This window comes from Lithobates pipiens, unplaced genomic scaffold (genome assembly GCF_037356315.1).
Source record: "Lithobates pipiens isolate NorthernLeopardFrog02 unplaced genomic scaffold, aLitPip1_a1.2 Scaffold_23, whole genome shotgun sequence".
NCBI lineage: Eukaryota > Metazoa > Chordata > Amphibia > Anura > Ranidae > Lithobates > Lithobates pipiens.
In genome coordinates this window covers 52,209,695-52,229,196 of record NW_027507785.1, presented here as the reverse complement: position 1 = coordinate 52,229,196, position 19,502 = coordinate 52,209,695, and the positions used below count along the sequence as shown (strand labels likewise).

At 43.0% G+C, this 19,502-nt stretch overlaps 1 protein-coding gene across 2 annotated transcripts in view; it reads left to right on the top strand.

The window, feature by feature from the left end:
- Positions 1–19,502, top strand: part of FGD5 (FYVE, RhoGEF and PH domain containing 5) — a 224,755-nt gene that overhangs the window by 124,528 nt on the left and 80,725 nt on the right. For both annotated transcript variants that reach the window (XM_077451613.1, XM_077451612.1), the window contains exons 6-7: positions 7,360–7,511; positions 12,784–12,940. In XM_077451613.1, coding sequence (XP_077307739.1) covers positions 7,360–7,511; positions 12,784–12,940 — 309 coding nt within the window. The remainder of the gene's footprint in view (positions 1–7,359; positions 7,512–12,783; positions 12,941–19,502) is intronic.

Genomic DNA, 19,502 nt, shown 5'->3' with positions numbered 1-19,502 from the left:
CATTGAGAAAATACAAAGTACTCCCTGAATGGCTCCTATGCTGAGCAAGCGACCTTCTGTGTTCACAATGCAGCAGAGCATCCACCCAGCATGGGACACGGAAGCCACAGGAGGGCACTGAAGAAGCAATGTCTATACAGTGATTTCCAGCTTCCATAGGGATCCCACCGGTATGGCACATACATACGTACATTGCTCCAAGCTGCACCACTGTAAATATGCAAAAATTGCCATACCAAAGCTTTAATGCCGAGTTTACTTTATGAAATTGTCCCCTACAGGGGGCAGAGGTGAGAGGTCATCTTGTGTTTTGCCAGCTGCTATGAAGAGCCTTGTTCAGACACTTCCAGTTTTGGGGTGACCACTGTCCCCCAACTGTCCCCCAACTGTCCCCCAACTGTCTCCCAACTGTCCCCCAACTGTCCCCCAACTGTCTCCCAACTGTCCCCCAACTGTCCCCCAACTGTCCCACAACTGTCTCCCAACTGTCCCCCAACTGTCCCCCAACTGTCTCCCAACTGTCCCCCAACTGTCCCCCAACTGTCCCACAACTGTCTCCCAACTGTCCCCCAACTGTCTCCCCCAACTGTCCCCCAACTGTCTCCCCCAACTGTCTCCCCCAACTGTCTCCCAACTGTCTCCCCCAACTGTCCCCCAACTGTCCCCCAACTGTCTCCCCCAACTGTCTCCCCCAACTGTCTCCCAACTGTCCCCCTAACTGTCCCCCCAACTGTCCCCCAACTGTGTTACTGAGATTTCACTTTGTCACGCGTCCTCCTGCTGGTGCTGGTGGTAAGCAGTTGTGCTGTCACATGTTGCTCAGGCGTGGTCCACCATTGTTACTATCAGGAAGCCGGTCCAAAGCAATGATATGTGGCTGACAATGGAACAGATGAGCATCAATGCAAAAAAGGGGAAAAAAAGTTATTTATTAAGAAATATATTGTTTAGGATACACAGCAATACTTTAGTGAAAAGTAACCTGGTAAGTCACCTCCTTCTTCACCTCTCTAAAACTGTCTCTCTCTCTCTCTTGCCTTCTTCTTGCACTTTCTTTCTTCTCTCTCGCTTCTCTTTTCCTCTCTCTTCTCTTTTCCGCTCTCTTCTCTTTTCCTCTGTCTTCTCTTTTCCTCTCTCTTCTCTTTTCCTCTCTCTTCTCTTTTCCTCTCTCTTCTCTTTTCTTCTCTCTTCTCTTTTCCTCTCTCTTCTCTTTTCTTCTCTCTTCTCTTTTCTTCTCTTTTCCTTTTTCTTCCCTTTCTCTCTTTTCCTCTTCCTCTTTTTTCTTAATCCTCTCCTTTCCTCTCTTTCTCTCATTTGATCTCCCTCTCTTTTCTTCTCTTTCTCTCTTTTCATCTCCCTCTCTTTTCGTCTCTTTCTCTCTTCTCAATCTCACACTCTCTTTCTCTCTCTTTTCCTCGCCCTCTCTGCTCTCTCTCTTTTCCTCTACCTCTTTTCTTCTCTTTCTCTCTTTTCCTTTCCCTCCTCTTTTCTTCTCTCTTTCTCTCTTCTCACACTCTCTCTCCCTTCACTCTTTTCCTCTCCCTCTCTTTTCTTCTATTTCTCTCTTTTCTTCTTCTTCTCTTTTCTTCTCCTTCTCTCTTTTCCTGTCCCTCTTTTTTCTTCTATTTCTCTCTTTCCCCCTCCATCTCTTTTCTTCTCTTTCTCTCGTATCCTCTCCCTCTTTTTTCTTCTTTCTCTCTTTTCCTCTCCCTCTCTTTTCTTCTCTTTCTCTCTTTTTTTTGTTTGATGGCACAGTGGCAGCATTTGATGGGCACAGTGGCAGCAATTGATGGGCACAGTGGCAGCATTTGATGGGCACAGTGGCAGCATTTGATGGGCACAGTGGCGGCTCTTGATGGCACAGTGGCAGTATTTGATGGGCATAGTGGCTGCAATTGATGGACACAGTGGCAGCATTTGATGGGCACAGTGGCAGCATTTGATGGGCACAGTGGCAGCATTTGATGGGCACAGTGGCAGCATTTGATAGGCACAGTGGCAGAATTTGATGGGCACAGGGGCAGTGCTTGATGGCACAGTGGCAGCATTTGATGGGCACAGTGGCAGCGCTTGATGGCACAGTGGCAGCGCTTGATGGCACAGTGGCAGCGCTTGATGGCACAGTGGCAGCGCTTGATGGCACAGTGGCAGCGCTTAATGGCACAGTGGCTGCAACTGATGGGCACAGTGGCTGCAACTGATGGGCACAGTGGCAGCATTTGATGGGCACAGTGGCTGCAATTGATGATTTTTTTTTCAAAAACTTTGAGCGCCAGACGCCACTGCTTCCTATTAGAAGGTGGCTACATTCGCTCTCCATGGTCCCACTGTATGTAGGAACATAGCGACCCTCTCTCCGGACTATGGGATGTGTAGTGCACACAGAGCAGTGTACATGACCACAACTAACATGCTCTGCTTGTTCCACGGAACAGGAAGTGAGGGGGAAAAGGAGAGGTTTAGGTGATCACAAAGGACGTCCTGAAAACGAGATTACAGGGTTATTAGGTAGTGGACGCATATGAATTATTTTTGGAGACTAGGGCTATTGTTTAGTGTCACTTTAAGGCTGCGTTTTCAGTTTCGTATCTCGCTCCACATCTGCACCGCGGGGCCGTTTGGGGATTTCATGACAGAAAGCAAACCAAGACTCTTTATTGTCTATCTATTTTAATAAAGCAGAAGACACATTGCCTTATCAGCCTTTTTTTTGTGGCGGGGGGGGTCGGAGGTCACACCTGCGCAGCGCCTAACATATTCCAACGAGCAGCGGGGCGCTCGGTCAGGACTAAAGACAGATGAATTGTGTCAGTTTAATATTCACAGTCCCCACCTCACATTCCACATGAGCCGCAGGAACAATGTACTCCAGGAAACAGTGCGACATCCTGAGCGCTCACGTGATCTTCCTGCTACACCGCCGCCACAGGGCCAAGACAATGGGGGACGTTTATACAACGCACGCAGGCTGAAAACTGCGGCGTAACGAAGAATCACAATTTTTTGGTAATTCTTTTGCAAAAAAAAAAGTAAAATATCAGCAATGATACATGGCAAACACATTATCCCCGGGTTACAAAAAATATACAAAGAACAGATGCTGCTTTATTTTTTCAGTTTATGTCCCAGAACTTGGCCATACGTAATTTTTATAACCCCCCCCCCCCCAAAAAAAATAAAAACATAGCCCTTCGTCCAGCTAATCTGCATGTGAATTTGTTCCGTGCAAATTGGACAAAAACAAATGTTCTTTAGGCTGTTTTCTCTTCTGAACAAAGTTGTTTTTTTATTCTGGACAGTAGGAAAATACTGCATATTGGCCAGTAGATGGAGCTAAGGATCATAGGAAGTACATACAGCTTTATATCAAGGGATACAATGTAACAATTCTAGAGAACGCCAGAGGGAGTTAAAGCGGAGTTCCACCTTGAAATCTTTTTTTTTTTCCATAATTAAACTCCTTTAAACCTATAAAGAATCATTTAGAGGAATTTTTTTTTTATACTTACCAGAAACGCCCTGTTGCTATGCAGTCCTAATCTGCCACTTCCTGGTCCGCGGAGCTCATCGTCACTTCCTCCCTCGCCCGTGCTCCTGGGAACTGGCGTGTCATCATTTCCCAGGAGTCTGTGGGATGTACTGTGATGAAAAATCGTTACGACCGCCGGTGAATCGCACATGCGCGAGATCGAGAGGCAACCAGCATGCACCTCTCCAGCGCTTATCCCAGGAAGAGTTATCGATTGGGCTTCACATGCCCACAATCATGATGGCAACGGCCACAACAGGAGGGACAGACTTGCGAATATTAAATTTATATTTTAGCAACATCCACTATTAATAATCCACTATGTATAATTGTTTTTTTTTATTTAATAAGGCTTTATCAATAAAAAAAAAAATTGTCCAGAACTCCGCTTTAACGCAAATTAAAGTAACAGCTAATTAGTTACAGCTATATGATAATTCCCTCTAGTGTTCTCTAGAGTCTTTACATTGGGGGGTGATTTACTAAAGCTTCAGCACTGAGAATCTGGTGCAACTGTGCATGGTAGCCAATCGGCTTTTAACTTGAGCTTCTTCAATTAGGCACTTTTTGTGTACAAGTTTTAGCCCTGGTTCACATTGCAGTGGTTTGGCATGCGTTTTGACATGTCAAATCGCATGCCAAACTGGCGGCTATAGCCAGCAATGGCAACCCCCCCCCCCCTTTCTGTACTACTTTTGGCGACTTCAGGGTGCCATTTCAATAGAGATCTGTGCGAAAAAAACCCGCACAGGTGTCTCTGAAAAAGCCCCCGAAGTCGGGACTGACATGCAGGAATGAAATAGCTGAACTTGCACAATTTAATTCGGGCTGTGAGTGTGAACCTTGGCCAAAATCTGTGTTTTTAGCTAGAAAATTCCTTAGACCCCCCCAAATATTATACTTTTTTTCACGTAGTAACAGGGCCCCCCACAGGCTCGCTTTTCTCGACGCGTTTCAGGCACGGCCTTGCTTCCATCACCTATTTTTTATTCTAACTCTATATCCACTTGGATGGTGTAGCTTGAACCTGGACGCCGTTCATCTTTGGAGACTTTCGGCATCTCCTTGTCCTCCGTACTGCGCAAGCGCAGGACAGGGCGGACACTATTCGACACAACACCGGCAGAAACGGCATGACCGAGAAACACCAGTGAGTGGCGGGAGGGGGGGGGGGGGAACTTCCCTCCCATTTCATCTTGTTACAATGACTCCTGTACTTCCTATGCTCCTCAGCTCCATCTAGTGGCCATAATACAGTATTTTAAAATAATGTCTAAAATAATTTAAAGTAAATGAATGCGTAATTTAAATGCAAAGGCTTTTATTTAACCTGTTTATTTTCTTGTTGTTGGGCTGGAGACCAGTGAAGGCCAAAATATAAGAAGGTTAAACTTTAGCTTTAACATGTTAAAGATATTAGTTAACATCTCCTTTAAGAACTTGTTTCAGTCGCCTCTCGGCACAAATGTCAGAAGGGGGGTTCCATAGTCTAGAGAGCGTCTAATGTCTCAATTGTAACATGACTTTCCTAATTTCATACCTGTGCCCCTCCGCCCCCCCCTCCCCGCGGTGACTTGTCTTTCACAGAGAGGGTAGGAGCTCTTAGACAGCTCTCAATACCTGCTGCTTGACATCTTACAATGTGTCTGGATCATTGTGGGGATCAGCAGGCTGTAAGTTAGGCTTTTTCATGCAGATAAAACGTCTTTAAGTGCTCGGCACCCAGCTGCTCCCTGGAGAGGCCTGTCAGCTGTTTCATCTACTGCTCCTTGATGGCTTATGGATTTCTGCAGCAAATTACGTGCTATAGATGTTCTTCTAACCTTCATTGAACTAGGAGTGTCAGGAGCGAAAGCGAGACGCCGAGCGAGTGGAACCGTGTTATGAAAACAGAGATAACCTTTTGTACTTAGATTTTTTTATTTACCTTTTATCCCAGCATTATGATTGGAGTGGGCTCAGGAACGTTCGTCTTTTATTCCTGTTGTTGAAAAAGCTTGTAAATCTTTCTTCAGCATAAGGAGCTTATAATCACCTGGTGGCATGAGATGTGTTCTTTTTCACAATGGCAAACAAATATTATAGGAATGTGTAGCAGTTGGCTCCTCTCCTCTCCTTTTCTTCTTCCTTTCCTTTCCTCCCTTCTTTCTTCCCCTCCATCCTTCCTTTCCTTCCATCCTTTCATTCATTTCCATTCCTTCCCTTCTTTCCTCCTTTATTTCCTTACATCCTTCCATTCATTCCTTTCCTTCAATCCTTTCTGCCTTTCCATCCTTTCCTACATTTCCTCCCTCCTTCCTTTCCTCCCATGCTTTCATTAATTTGCGTTCCTTACTTTCATTCCTTCACTAATTTATTTCCTTCTATACCTCCTTTTATTCCTTCCCTTCCCTCCTTTCTTTCATTCCATCCTTTCCTTTCCTTCATCCCCTCCTTGCTTTTTCCTTCCATCCTTTCTTTCCCTTCCTTCCTTTCATTCCTTCTCTCCTTTCTTTCCTTTCATTCCATCCTTTCCGTTCCTTCCACTTCTTTCTTTTTCTCTTCCTTCTTTTCATTCCATCCTTTCTTTCCTTTTATTCCATCCTTTCCTTTCCTTCATTTCCACAATGGCAAACAAATATTATAGGAATCTATAGCAGTTGGCTCCTCTCCCTTTTCCCTTCCTTTCTTCTTTCCTTTCATCCTTTCATTCATTTCCATTCCTCCCCTTCTTTCCTCCTTGATTTCCTTACATCCTTCCATTCATTCCTTTTCTCCCCCCTCTCTATTTCCTTCCTTCCTCCTTTCCTTCCATCCTCTCATGCATTTCTGTTCCTTCCTTTCATTCCTTCCCTCCTTTATTTCATTTTATACTTCCTTTCATTCCCTCCTTTCTTTCATTCCATCCTTTCCTTTTCTTCACCCCCTCCTTGCTTTTTCCTTCCATCCTTTCTTTCCATTCCTTCCTTTCATTCCTTCTCTCCTTTCATCCCCTCCTTTCCTTCCTTTTCTTTCCCTTTTCTTCCTTCCTTTCATTCCATCCTTTCCTTTCCTTCATTTACACAATGGCAAACACATATTATAGGGATGTATCGCAGTTGGCTCCTCTCCTCTCCCTTTCTCCTTAATTTTCTTTCTTCCTTCATTTCTTCCCTTCCATCCTTCCAGCCTTTCATTCAATTCCATTCCTTCCCTTCTTTCCTCCTTTATTTCCTTCCATCCTTCCATTCATTCCTTTCCATCCCTCCTTTCTGCCTTTCAATTTCCTCCCTCCTTCCTTTCCTTTCATCCTTTCATTCGTTTTTGTTTCTTCCTTTCATTCCTTCCCTCCTTTATTTCATTCAATACTTCCTTTCATTCTATCCTTTCCTTTTCTTCACCTCCTCCCTGCTTTTTCCTTCCATCCTTTCTTTCCATTCCTTCTCGCCTTTCTTGCTTTTTCATTCCCTCCTTTCCTTCATTTCCTCCCTCCTTCCTTTCCTTACATCCTTTAATTTCTCTTCCTTCCTTTCATTCCTTCCCTCCTTTCATTGTATACTTCCTTTCATTTCCTCTTTTCTTTCATCCCATCCTTTCGTTTTCTTCACCCCCCCCTTCTTTCATCCCTTCCTTTCATTCCTTCTCTCCTTTCTTTCCTTTCATTCCCTCCTTTTGTTACTTTTCTTCCTTCATTTCATTCCATACGTTCCTTTCCTTCCTTTTCCCTCCTTCCTTCCTTTCCTTCCATCATTTCCTCTCCTTCATTCCCTCCCTCCCACCTTTCCTTTCTTCCTATGTCTTTGAAATTGTCCCTCTTTCCCATCACAGAAAAGATCTAGCTGTAATAACTCTGCTTCTTTTTTCATGCACAGGAATTCCACATGGCCATACTCAGGGCTCTCGGCCCCGAAGAGGAGGATGGTGAAGAGGAGCTAAGACTGAGACATGGACTCAGCCAGCTACAGAGCATCTACCTACTGCATGAAGAGGTCCTCGGAGAGCTGGAACAAAGGATCCAGAACTGGTCAGTCTCTCACAGCTTAACTGTATCTTCCAGGGCAACCTGGTAATCTAGGCTGGAGCTACATTGGAGAGCAGGGTCTCTCAACCAGGGTTCCTCCAGAGGTTGCTAGGGGGTTCCTTGAGCAAGGAACAATTTATGCATCTCAGATAAGTTCCAACTGACACCATAGATCTTTTTAACTATCTGTGGGGTGGGGAGGGGGGATTCTTCCCACTGACCACCAATGTAAGGAGTATTCTTCCCACTGACCACCACTGTTTGCATTCTTCCCACTGACCACTAATGTAAGGAACATTCTTCCCACTGACCACTAATGTAAGGAACATTATTCCCACTGATCACCAATGTAAGGATCATTCTTCTCACTGATCACCAATGTAAGGAGCATTCTTCCCACTGATCACCAATGTAAGGAACATTCTTCCCACTGATCACCAATGTAAGGAACATTCTTCCCACTGATCACCAATGTAAGGAACATTCTTCTCACTGATCACCAATGTAAGGAGCATTCTTCCCACTGATCACCAATGTAAGGAACATTCTTCTCACTGATCACCAATGTAAGGAGCATTCTTCCCACTGATCACCAATGTAAGGAACATTCTTCTCACTGATCACCAATGTAAGGAACATTCTTCTCACTGATCACCAATGTAAGGAACATTCTTCTCACTGATCACCAATGTAAGGAACATTCTTCCCACTGATCACCAATGTAAGGAGCATTCTTCTCACTGATCACCAATGTAAGGAACATTCTTCCCACTGATCACCAATGTAAGGAACATTCTTCCCACTGATCACCAATGTAAGGAACATTCTTCTCACTGATCACCAATGTAAGGGACATTCTTCTCACTGATCACCAATGTAAGGAGCATTCTTCCCACTGATCACCAATGTAAAGAACATTCTTCTCACTGATCACCAATGTAAGGAACATTCTTCCCACTGATCACCAATGTAAGGAACATTCTTCCCACTGATCACCAATGTAAGGAACATTCTTCCCACTGATCACCAATGTAAAGAACATTCTTCTCACTGATCACCAATGTAAGGAACATTCTTCCCACTGATCACCAATGTAAAGAACATTCTTCTCACTGATCACCAATGTAAGGAACATTCTTCTCACTGATCACCAATGTAAGGAACATTCTTCCCACTGATCACCAATGTAAGGAACATTCTTCTCACTGATCACCAATGTAAGGAACATTCTTCCCACTGATCACCAATGTAAGGAACATTCTTCTCACTGATCACCAATGTAAGGAACATTCTTCCCACTGATCACCAATGTAAGGAACATTCTTCCCACTGATCACCAATGTAAGGAACATTCTTCCCACTGATCACCAATGTAAGGAACATTCTTCTCACTGATCACCAATGTAAGGGACATTCTTCCCACTGACCACCAATGTAAGGGACATTCTTCCCACTGATCACCAATGTAAGGAACATTCTTCCCACTGATCACCAATGTAAGGAACATTCTTCTCACTGATCACCAATGTAAAGAACATTCTTCCCACTGATCAGCAATGTAAGGAACATTCTTCTCACTGATCACCAATGTAAGGAACATTCTTCTCACTGATCACCAATGTAAGGAACATTCTTCCCACTGATCACCAATGTAAGGAACATTCTTCCCACTGATCACCAATGTAAGGAACATTCTTCTCACTGATCACCAATGTAAGGGACATTCTTCTCACTGATCACCAATGTAAAGAACATTCTTCCCACTGATCACCAATGTAAGGAACATTCTTCTCACTGATCACCAATGTAAGGAACATTCTTCCCACTGACCACCAATGTAAGGAACATTCTTCTCACTGATCACCAATGTAAGGAACATTCTTCTCACTGATCACCAATGTAAGGGACATTCTTCTCACTGATCACCAATGTAAGGAACATTCTTCCCACTGACCACCAATGTAAGGAACATTCTTCTCACTGATCACCAATGTAAGGAACATTCTTCTCACTGATCACCAATGTAAAGAACATTCTTCCCACTGATCACCAATGTAAGGAACATTCTTCTCACTGATCACCAATGTAAAGAACATTCTTCCCACTGATCACCAATGTAAGGAACATTCTTCTCACTGACCCCCAATGTAAGGGACATTCTTCTCACTGATCACCAATGTAAAGAACATTCTTCCCACTGATCACCAATGTAAGGAACATTCTTCTCACTGATCACCAATGTAAGGAACATTCTTCCCACTGATCACCAATGTAAGGAACATTCTTCTCACTGATCACCAATGTAAGGAACATTCTTCTCACTGATCACCAATGTAAGGAACATTCTTCCCACTGATCACCAATGTAAGGAACATTCTTCTCACTGATCACCAATGTAAGGAGCATTCTTCCCACTGATCACCAATGTAAGGAACATTCTTCCCACTGATCACCAATGTAAGGAACATTCTTCCCACTGATCACCAATGTAAGGAACATTCTTCTCACTGATCACCAATGTAAGGAACATTCTTCCCACTGATCACCAATGTAAGGAGCATTCTTCTCACTGATCACCAATGTAAGGAGCATTCTTCCCACTGATCACCAATGTAAGGAACATTCTTCTCACTGATCACCAATGTAAGGAACATTCTTCTCACTGATCACCAATGTAAGGAACATTCTTCTCACTGATCACCAATGTAAGGAACATTCTTCTCACTGATCACCAATGTAAGGAACATTCTTCCCACTGATCACCAATGTAAGGAACATTCTTCCCACTGATCACCAATGTAAGGAACATTCTTCTCACTGATCACCAATGTAAAGAACATTCTTCCCACTGATCAGCAATGTAAGGAACATTCTTCTCACTGATCACCAATGTAAGGAACATTCTTCTCACTGATCACCAATGTAAGGAACATTCTTCCCACTGATCACCAATGTAAGGAACATTCTTCCCACTGATCACCAATGTAAGGAACATTCTTCCCACTGATCACCAATGTAAGGAACATTCTTCTCACTGATCACCAATGTAAGGGACATTCTTCTCACTGATCACCAATGTAAAGAACATTCTTCCCACTGATCACCAATGTAAGGAACATTCTTCTCACTGATCACCAATGTAAGGAACATTCTTCCCACTGACCACCAATGTAAGGAACATTCTTCTCACTGATCACCAATGTAAGGAACATTCTTCTCACTGATCACCAATGTAAGGGACATTCTTCTCACTGATCACCAATGTAAGGAACATTCTTCCCACTGACCACCAATGTAAGGAACATTCTTCTCACTGATCACCAATGTAAGGAACATTCTTCTCACTGATCACCAATGTAAGGGACATTCTTCTCACTGATCACCAATGTAAAGAACATTCTTCCCACTGATCACCAATGTAAGGAACATTCTTCTCACTGACCCCCAATGTAAGGGACATTCTTCTCACTGATCACCAATGTAAAGAACATTCTTCCCACTGATCACCAATGTAAGGAACATTCTTCTCACTGATCACCAATGTAAGGAACATTCTTCCCACTGACCACCAATGTAAGGAACATTCTTCTCACTGATCACCAATGTAAGGAACATTCTTCTCACTGATCACCAATGTAAGGAACATTCTTCCCACTGATCACCAATGTAAGGAACATTCTTCTCACTGATCACCAATGTAAGGAGCATTCTTCCCACTGATCACCAATGTAAGGAACATTCTTCCCACTGATCACCAATGTAAGGAACATTCTTCCCACTGATCACCAATGTAAGGAACATTCTTCTCACTGATCACCAATGTAAGGAACATTCTTCCCACTGATCACCAATGTAAGGAGCATTCTTCTCACTGATCACCAATGTAAGGAGCATTCTTCCCACTGATCACCAATGTAAGGAACATTCTTCTCACTGATCACCAATGTAAGGAACATTCTTCCCACTGATCACCAATGTAAGGAACATTCTTCTCACTGATCACCAATGTAAGGAACATTCTTCTCACTGATCACCAATGTAAGGAACATTCTTCTCACTGATCACCAATGTAAGGAACATTCTTCCCACTGATCACCAATGTAAGGAGCATTCTTCTCACTGATCACCAATGTAAGGAACATTCTTCCCACTGATCACCAATGTAAGGAACATTCTTCCCACTGATCACCAATGTAAGGAACATTCTTCTCACTGATCACCAATGTAAGGGACATTCTTCTCACTGATCACCAATGTAAGGAGCATTCTTCCCACTGATCACCAATGTAAAGAACATTCTTCTCACTGATCACCAATGTAAGGAACATTCTTCTCACTGATCACCAATGTAAGGGACATTCTTCTCACTGATCACCAATGTAAGGAACATTCTTCCCACTGATCACCAATGTAAGGAGCATTCTTCTCACTGATCACCAATGTAAGGAACATTCTTCCCACTGATCACCAATGTAAGGAACATTCTTCCCACTGATCACCAATGTAAGGAACATTCTTCTCACTGATCACCAATGTAAGGGACATTCTTCTCACTGATCACCAATGTAAGGAGCATTCTTCCCACTGATCACCAATGTAAAGAACATTCTTCTCACTGATCACCAATGTAAGGAACATTCTTCTCACTGATCACCAATGTAAGGGACATTCTTCTCACTGATCACCAATGTAAGGAACATTCTTCCCACTGACCACCAATGTAAGGAACATTCTTCTCACTGATCACCAATGTAAGGAACATTCTTCTCACTGATCACCAATGTAAGGGACATTCTTCTCACTGATCACCAATGTAAAGAACATTCTTCCCACTGATCACCAATGTAAGGAACATTCTTCTCACTGACCCCCAATGTAAGGAACATTCTTCCCACTGATCAATGACCATCACACTAATGGATCATGAGTTGTAGATATACAGTAGTCATTTTTTTTAGCAAGGGTTCCCTGAAAAGTTATTTCCCTGCTGTTTGTTTTCTCCTATGTACTCCTATGTATGGGGTCATAGGAAGCTAATATAAAGACAGATTTAGGTACTTATGCCAGTTCTATACATGATTTCTATATAAAAAAAAAACTTTTAAAAAGTGGGATTATTTCACCTGGATAAAGATCACATGTAAACCTATGCGTGTTAAAGGGATTTTTTTTTTTGAATGAACCCTCCAGGGTCTCCAAATATTGAAGAAGGAGATGTTTGTGCCTGGCATAACATGAATTCTTGCAACATTTTACCTCCTACCTCTGTCCACAGGGAAGAGAACCAGAAAATCGCAGACATCTTCCTCAGCTGGGAAGCCAGGGTTCAGCACCATACGGCTTTTATCGTTGCCTTCGACAAGACGACCGCTGCGCTCGATGACTGTAGCATGAAAGCTCCCTGCGTGGCAGCCGCCGTCAGAGATTTTGAGGTACTAAAAATCTCTGTGTTATATATGTATATATGGAGATAACATATGAAAGGAAAGCTCACCGTGGTATTATGTGGATGGTTCAGTAAAGTGAAGGGCAATGTGTTAATTATGGTCAGGTGTAGAAGACAATCAGAAGGAATATTTTATGGGCTTGACTTCAGAAATCGGAGCAATAAATAGCAGTTAGACTTAAAATCAGTTTACTGTATCAGATCAGGCAGCAATTGTGATTGGTTGCCAGAGGTTACAGCATATCATTACTGCTTACTAACTGGTTGCTAAAGGTTACAGCACACGTTATGGCTCACTGATTAGTTGCTAGAGGTTACAGCAAATTATTTGTGCTTGTTAATTGGTTGCTAGAGATTACTGTACAGTAATACTGCTCACTGGTTACAGCACATCATTTCTTCACTGCAGGAGGGCATGATATACATATGACTGCCACCTTTATTTACATATAATTGCCGTGGGCCACAGCTATTTACTTAGTAATGCTGCCGCTATTTACATATGAGTGCCGGTTATTCACATGTAAACACAGGGTCTGCAGGTGAGTCATCTGTACACAATAATAGGGCAGAGCTGCGCAGCATTAGTACCACCTCTTCACACTGAGATATCGGGACATGGCACAGGACTAAAATTTCAAGGGAAAAGGGAATTTCAACTGGGATAGTTGGCAAGTATGAGGCAGCTGCTTTGGGCCCCACAACAGGGCAGTTGCCCCTTTTGCCCTGCCACTGCATGCGCGACGCTGCCATATGCTTCGCTCACCACGCTTTGTGCACAGCCTCGTTTCATTCGGCATTATTATAATCTAAATCTATGTCCACTTGGATGGTGGGGCTTGAACCTGGACTCAGGGGTGGAGCGCATATGGCGGTGTCGCACATGCGCAGGCCAGCGGGTAGACAAGTGTGATGAGTCGCCATATGTGACGAAACATGGGTCTCTGTGCTCCATTATGCAATGCAGGCAGACCATAGCTGGTGGGAGGAGCCAGCAGGTTGCTGTACATAGCTTCCCGAAATTGCCACATTCCTGCTTCATTACTTCTCTTTTGGGAGGAGTTATGTGATTATTAAAATGCCTTGCAGGGTTGGTATCAGTCTTTTATTCTGGGCAGTAGTAAAATGCCACATTATGGCCACTAGATGGAGCTGAGGAGCAAAGGAAGTATGTTGGCTCTTGTGGCTCTTGAGAGGAGTTATGCAAATATCAAAGTGCCGTCATTGGTGGATGTTAGCCTGGGGGAGTCGACATTTGTAGGCAGACTGTATTTGCATGCAGACCACCCTAGGCAATGCCTATATGTGATGCTGAGCCTCCATCATTTGAAAGAACTGGGGTGGCCAAGGACTTTCCGACTTGGGAGGAAAGGGCTAGATAATACTGGACATCCTCCTGCCAGGAAAAAGGCAGGCTCTATCTGACTTGCTGCAGTTTTTAATGCGCATTGTAAGAAGCTCACAGTGTGCAGTGAAATCAAAGTAAACCGTTTCAGTCCAGGAAAGGATCCGGTCAACCGTGCAAGACTGAAGGGAAGGATGGAGTTGGGCCTTCAAAAGCTCCTACACCGTCCTGTTGAATAGATAGCAGGGATCTTCATAAATATTGCTCCAGCCCTCCTTCATGGCTCTTTCAGCGCTGTGCATGTGACAAGTCCACTTCATCAATGACACAATTAATGAGCGTTCCATTTAGCCATTGAGCCGGGGAAAGCAGCCAGCGGCTCTGCTGTCCAATTGTCACCGCGATATGCGACGAGTCAATTCTCTGCTCATTTTTTGGAGCATATTTCTTTTTTGTGCAGAAAGCTCATTTCTCAATCAGGCCAGCTCGTCCCAGATGCCGCCTGTTTATCTGGCCTGTCACCGTATTCCTGAACTGACGAATGGGGATCGCCATCGATGGATGACAGGGAGGCACCATCTCCGTGATATGGCTGTGGAGGGGATTCACCAGATGGTGCCTCGCTGCTATGCATTTACATGGAAATCGAATTATTGTAATGCTGCATTCTTAAAACACACTTTGAATAATCCCCTACTATAAAATCATAAACCGTCATTTTGTTGCCTCCCGCCAAACATAACAGCTAATGAAAACCAATAAGGTTATACAGCAAAATGACTGACATGAAATGCTATATATTTCCTTTTCTTTACCGAGGTGGAAACTCATCCAGTGTTGTAGATGCCATTGTCTTTTGTTCCTTATAATGTAACTTTCGTAATAAGTTCAGTTTTGGCAAATCAATTAGGGATGGTTTAACCCAACCATTCTCAAAAAAGAGTTCCGTGGAATTTTAGGTTCCTCCAGATGTTGGGCGGGTTCCTTGAGCTGTAGATCTCATTGTTTTCTTTTCCTATTATTGTAACTTGTTTATTAATTTCAGTTTTGGTCTAATAATTAGCGTTGGTTTAAACCAGCCATTCTCAAATGGGGTTCCATGGAATCCTAGTGTTCCTCCAGAGGTTGCTACGGGTTCATTGAGCTCCTTGAGCTGTAGATGTCATTGTTCCATGAGCTGTAGATGTCATTTTTCCATGAGCTGTAGATGTCATTGTTCCATGAGCTGTAGATGTCAACATTTCCTTTTCCTTACCATGTAACTGTTGTAATAAGTTCAGCTTTGGTATAATTAGAGATTGTTTAACCCGATCATTCTCAAAAAGGGTTCTATTGAATCCTAGGGTTATGATTAAGAGCACCTGAAGTGTGTGAAACGCGTCTACCAGAATTCTGTTCCTGTAGTGTATGAGGGATGCCCTAATAAAGGATCTTGGATCAATTGTGGTGTGCCGCCAATTCTTTTATTTTCCATTTCCTTTTCCCTACCATGTAACTTTTGTAATAAGTTCAGTTTTGGTATAATTAGAGATAGTTTAACCCGACCATTCTCAAAAAGGGTTCTATTGAATCCTAGGGTTCCTCCAGAGGTTGCTATGGGTTATTTGAACTCAAGATGTCATTGTTCCATGAGCTGTAAATGTCAACGTTTACTTTTCATTATAATGTAACGTTTGTAATAAGTTCAGCTTTGGTATAACTAGAGATAGTTTAAATCAGGCATTCTCAACCAGCGTTCAATGGAATCCTAGGGCTCCTCCAGATGTTGGTTGTGGATCCTTGAGCGTTAGGGCCGGTTCACACAGCGGGCGATGCGAGGCGACACGACTCGCCTCGCCTCGCTCTCTCAAGTCGCCCCCGTTCTGTACAATGGAACCGTTCTGAGAGGAGCGACTCGAGTCGCTCCGACTCAGAAAAAAGGTTCCTGTACTACTTTTGGGCGACCTCGGGGCGACTTGCATTGACTTCTATACAGAAGTCATCTGCAAGTTGCCGCTGAGGTCGCGGCAGGTCGCGGCAAGGCAAGTCGGAGTCGCCTCGCCTCGCCTGCAGTGTGAACCAGCCCTTAGATGTCATTGATCCTTGAGCTGTAGGTGTCAAAGTTTTCTTTTCATTATAATGTAACTTCTTTAATAAATGTAGTTTTGGTATAATAAATAGTGTTGGTTTATTTTAGAGATTTTCAACCAGGGTTCCATGGAATTCTAGGGTTCCACCAGGAGTTGGGTGGGTTCCTTGAGCTCTAGAAGTCATTGTTTGATTTTCCTAAAAAAAAAATTCTAATGAAACTTTTGTGATACGCTTATGCAGGCCATACACGGTCGAATTTCGAACGAATTTTCTTTTCAAAATCAGAAAATTTGTTTCTTTTGTGATCCGATGATGCCACTATTGATTTTCGAAATTCGGCCGACCAAGCCTTCAATTTCACCTCATGTTGCTACAGAAAATAATTTTCTTGGCTGGGAATCTTCTTTTCTCTCCGTACATTTTCTTTTATCTCCGTACATTTTCTTTTCTTATTACGTTTCTCGCACGATTCTCCCATCATTGATTAGAAAATCGTTCGTTTTTCTAAAAATTTCCAACATGTCCGATTCCTCAAATTTTATTTCCGCACGAAAATCGGCTGTTGCTGCAGCCCACTAATGGTGCGAAATTCATACGAAAATTCTTAGATATGATTTTCGAAAGAAAATTCTTTCGAAATTCGAACCGTGTATGGCCGGCATTAATTGTGGTATAATAATTAGAGATGGTTTCATTTAGACATTCCCATGCAGGGTTCGATGGAATCCTAGGGTTCCCCCCAAAGGTTTCTAGGGGTTCCTTGAGCTGTAGATATCATTGTTTTATTTTCCTTACCATGCAATTTTTGTGATAAATTCAGTTTTGGTCAAATAATTAGAGATTGTTTAGCCCGTCTATTCTCAATAGGTCTAAATTAACCATTGCAAATTATTATACCAAAACTAGACATTCTCAGCCAGGGTTTTTCCATAGAATCTTAGGGTCCCTCCAGATGTTGGTAGAGGTTTCTGGAGCACTAGATGTCATCATAACTTTTTCTAATAAAGCAACTTTTGTAATAAGTTCAGTTTTGGTATAATAATTAGAAATAGTTTAACCCAGCCATTCTCAACCAGGGTTCCGTAGAATCCTAAGGTTCCTCCAGAAGTTGGTGGTAGTTCCTTGAGTTCTAGATGTTCTAGATGTTCCTTAAGCTGTAGATGTCAAAGTTTTATTTTCATTATAATGTAATTTTTGTAATACATTCAGTTTTGGTATAATAATTAGGGATGGTTTAGGCCAGCCATTCTCAAAAAGGGTTCAGTGGAATCCTAGGCTTTCTCCAGAGGTTTGGTGGGTTCATTGAGCTCTAGATGTCATGTTTTTTTCCCCTAATAATGTAACAGTTGTACTAAGTTTTGTTTCGTTATAATAATTAGTCTTGGTTTAATTTAGACATTCTTAACCCGGGTTCCATGGACTCCTGGTTTCCTTTAAAGGTTGCTGGGGGTTCCTTGAGCTGTAGATATCATTGTTTTCTTTTCCTTACCATGTAACTATTGTAATGAGTTCAGTTTTGATATACTAAGGCCGCGTACACACGGGCGGACTGTTCGCCCAACTAAGTTCGTCAGACAATCCGACAAACAGTCCGTTCAAAATTTGCATGAACGGACTTGACCACACACGATGAGCAGACAGTCCGCTGAAAGCTTGCGCGATGACGTGAACGGCACGTACGACGGGACGAGAAATTCGACGTCCAATACACTGCAATGCAATCTGCGCCGTGTAAATCCTTTCTGAGCATGCGCCAAACTTAGTCTGTCGAACTAGCCTACACACGAGCGGACTGTCCGCTGAAACCAAGTTTGGACGGACTGTCTTACGGAAATTCCGTAAGACTTTGTTCGTCAGACTGTCCGCTGAAACAGTCCGCTGAACCCCACACACGAGCGGATTGTCCGCTGAAACACTGTTCAGCGGACTAAGTTGGGCGAACAGCCCGCCCGTGTGTACGCGGCCTTAGAGATATTTTAACCCTGCTCTTCTTAACCAGGGTTCCATGGAATCCCAGAGTTCCTACAGATGTTGATAGTGGTTCCTTGTGCTCTAGATGTCATCATTTTATGTTCCCAATCAAGTAACTTTTGTAATACATTCAGTTTTGGTATAATAATTATAGTTTAACCCAGTCATTCTCAATCTGGGTTTTGTGGAATCCTAGGTAGTTGGTGGTGGTTCCTTGAGCTCTAGATGTTCCTTAAGCTGTAGATGTCAACATTTTCTTTTCATTATAATGTACATTTTGTAAAAAGTTCAGTTTTGGTATAATAGAGATAATGTAACCCAGCAATTCTCAACCAGAGGGTTCCTCCAGAGCTTAGTGGAAGGGTTCCCTGGAATCCTAGGGTTTCTCCAGAGCTTGGTGATGGTTCCTTGTTCTGTAGACATCATTGTTTTATTCTCCTTATAACCCAATTTACACATTATTTTGTTTTGGTATAATAATTATGGATGGTTTAACCCAACCATTCTCAAAAAGGGTTTGGTACAATTCTAGGGTTCTTCCAAGGTTTTACGGGAGAGCTGTAGAGATATTTTAACCCAGGCATTCTCAACCAGAGGGTTCCTCCAGAGCTCTTGAGTTGTAGATGTCATTGTTCTTTGAACTGAATATAAGTTTTCTTTTCCTTATAATGTAACTTTTGTAATACTTTCAGTTGTAGTATAATCATTTTAATGTATTCCTAAGCCCCTGTACACACGGTCGGACATTCTGCCAACCAAATCCGTCGGATTTTGCCCGTCGGATCTTGTCCGAAACTGTTGCATACACACGGTCGGACTAAGTTGTCGAAAAATCCAATCATTCAGAACGTGATGACGTAATTTCGTTACGATGGGACTACATTCAGGCTAGTAGCCAATAGCTTTGATGTAGGAATTTGATCTGAGCATGCGTGGCACTTGGTCCGATCAAAATTCTCTACACATGATCGGAGTATGTCCGATCGAACCAGTTGGACGGAAAATATTTCCAACATGTTGGAAAATTGGGTCCGACGGATATTTTCCGACGGAATCAGTCCGATGCATACCACACACAGTCGGATTTTCCGACAACACGGTCCGATAGGACACATTCCGACGGATTCTTCCACCGTGTGTACAAGGGCTTAGGTTCCTCAAA